General features: G+C 37.3%; 1 protein-coding gene across 1 annotated transcript; it reads left to right on the top strand.

The window, feature by feature from the left end:
* Positions 1-1,858: 1,858 nt before the first annotated feature.
* On the top strand, positions 1,859-2,356 carry LOC149260613 (uncharacterized). Its single transcript, XM_089460390.1, has one exon. It carries the CDS (start codon positions 1,859-1,861, stop codon positions 2,354-2,356), a length of 498 nt encoding a protein of 165 aa, XP_089316516.1.
* Positions 2,357-2,745: the final 389 nt, after the last annotated feature.

The raw sequence follows: 2,745 nt of genomic DNA, 5'->3' as shown, positions 1-2,745 counted from the left end.
CAGATCTTGGCGGAATACAATACATTGAAAAGGAATCCTAATGAGATAGTTCAGGAGTTCACTATAAGGTTTAATCAGATCTACAATTCCATTTCGGATAATATGAAACCTCCTCCTGATTTGGCACTTCAACATTACCTGGATGCTTTTGATTCGGAGATGGCTTATCAGCTAAGGGAAATAGATCCTCCAACTCTGGAAGAAATGCAGAATAATGCAGTAAGTGTGGAAGCGAACTTCATGATTAAAAAGTCTCAGTTGAAACATGAGAATCTGGAAAAAAGAGTAACCATAAAAGAAGAACCTTATTCTTCCACCAATCTCAAACTATATGCATTGATCAGAACCATGGAGAGAATGGCCAACCAGATTATAAATTCAGATAGACCTCAGGAGACACAAGTTAGAAATCCTAACTTCAGAAATCTGCAACAACCTCAGTATAGGATAAAACAAAGAGAGCAAAACGCTTCTGAGGCATTGACATCTCAGCAGCCAATTCAGACACCCTTGCAGCAGAATTATTCTCAATGAGAATTTTATGATGAAACAGACCCGATTGTTGTGCAAGATCACCTCTTTAGGGAAGATTACCATCCCATTTTCTCAGCTGAAAATGAGAAGTATGTCGAGGGAATGGAGGACCCTAAGGATGAATACTACATACTGGAAAATGAAAATTCATTGGAAACTCAATCTGATGATTATCAAAGAGGATACGTTAATGCACTCATCTCTCAGTAGAAGCAATATTCAATATTCCTTGAGAAATAGAGATGTCCCAATCCCTCCCATTCCAAAAAGAATACCACAGCAGAAGGATACTCAACCAAAAATAAATCCTCAAGGAAATCAAAGCAAAGGTAAAGAGCTAGCAGCAACTAACCAAATCATAGTAAATAAAGCATCTACAAGTAATCCAAACAAAGACCCTAATAGTTAGAAGAAGGATCGGACACCAAGATATCTGCCCGAGAAAAGAGACACCATCCAAAAAGATGTAGAAAAATCTAGCTCATTCAATTTAGAAACTGAAATTTCAAAGTTGAAAGTGTTAACCCCTCTTTGAACTTGTCAAAAATAGCCATTACAAGTCTGATATAGTTAAAATGCTAAAAGTTGATCCTATGTCTCATATGGTTAATATTGAAGATGACCAACCTGAATTAATTTTTGGCCCAGCCATAGATGGTCAATCAAGAGATAGTGATGTTCCTCCATTTTACCTGAGTTTAATAATCCATCAGTTCATTCTTAATAACTCCATGCTTGACTCCAGAGCCTCCCACAATCTAATGCCCAAGGCCATCATGGAAAGTTTGGGTCTAGATATAACTCGGGAGTATCATGACTTGTACTCTTCTGATTCCAGTAAGGTCCGTTTTCTTGGTCTAATCAAGGATTAGGTAGTATCCCTAGACCAAATCCTGGCGAAGAATGTTTTGATGGATGTGGTGGTAGCTGACATACAACCACAGTTTGGATGTTATTGTCAAGGTCCTTGGGAGTGAAACAAAGAGGCACACTAAAGTTACAGTTCTCCTATGCCACCATCCCAGTTTTCGGGCAATTGAGAAAGTTGTACTGAGAAACCAAAATGAAATTCATGATAACTAGAAAGGAGAAGCCCAATAGTGTTCCTATAAATACTGTACATACGGATTTAGAGTCATTTATTTTATATAATTATAGTGGACAGAATGATGTAGATAGTTAGCTTGTGGAAATTAAATATGTACCAGAGATTTTCAATTTTATAAAGACATTTTCAGATTAGGAAGAAGAAAAGCTACGAAGTTCATCAGAACAACCATTGGACAAGGTAGAGAAAGGATTAGAACAACCACCAGAGAAGGTAATGGAAAATTCAGAACACTCTGAAGAGAAACTTCAGAAAATTGACCCAAAACAAAACCAAGATGTACAACCCTTGGAAGAGGAACATGTCCTTTGGACCACGGACTTTGATGGTGCTCTTGGGAAAGTTGGAGCAGGTATTGGCATTTGGATTCGAATTCCACACCATCATAAAGGTAAGCTCCCTCAGAATGTTAGATTATGCTCATACAAGTTAGCTTTTGATTGCACTAAAAATGAGGTGGAGTATGCAGCGTTGATCACAGGTTTAATGATCTTGAAAAGGTTAGGTACACAAAAAATTTCAATGTATGGTGATTCAGAACTTGTGATGAAGCAAGTCAAAGGAGAATATCAAGCTCATCATCGACGAATGAAACAATATAGAAATGAAGTTTTAGATATTCTAAGGATGTTTCCTAAATATACATTTTCAGTTGTACCAAAGAGTCAGAATCTTATGACGGATTCATTAGCTACAACTGCAAGCAATTTCTAAATCCCTGTTTTTTCAAACAAGAAATTTGAGATACATGTGAAGCATTGGCCCTCTGTTCCTAAGAACTTGCGATATTGGCAAGTATTCTGGGATGAAAAGCAGGTGAATAACTTTCTTCAGAGTGAAGGAGAGTTTGAAAATTGTTCCATGGATGAATTTTACGACGAGGATGATCAAGTCATTGAGGCAACCCAAGTTGATATATTACAACTGAAGGACAACAATATTCTAAAAGGTCTTGTACCTTTGGAAGACTTGTTTGATCAGGATGATGTAGCGAGGAAGCCTACATTAGTACCTACTGAGAAAGGTGTTGAAGACGTGAACATTGGAACAGGAAACAAACCTAAAATGATTAAGCTGTCCAAAACATTGTCTCCCTAGGTAAA

The sequence above is a fragment of the Pinus tabuliformis genome, chromosome 6, assembly GCF_031772625.1.
Source record: "Pinus tabuliformis cultivar Carrire ecotype Pingquan chromosome 6, CPIR1, whole genome shotgun sequence".
Taxonomy (NCBI): domain Eukaryota; kingdom Viridiplantae; phylum Streptophyta; class Pinopsida; order Pinales; family Pinaceae; genus Pinus; species Pinus tabuliformis.
The sequence above is the reverse complement of the archived record's forward strand: the minus strand, read 5'-3'. Positions and strand labels throughout refer to the sequence as shown.

Excerpts from the sequence above, each read along its gene's own strand:
- LOC149260613 (XM_089460390.1), top strand. The coding sequence starts at position 1,859 with ATGGAAAATTCAGAACACTCTGAAGAGAAACTTCAGAAAATTGACCCA.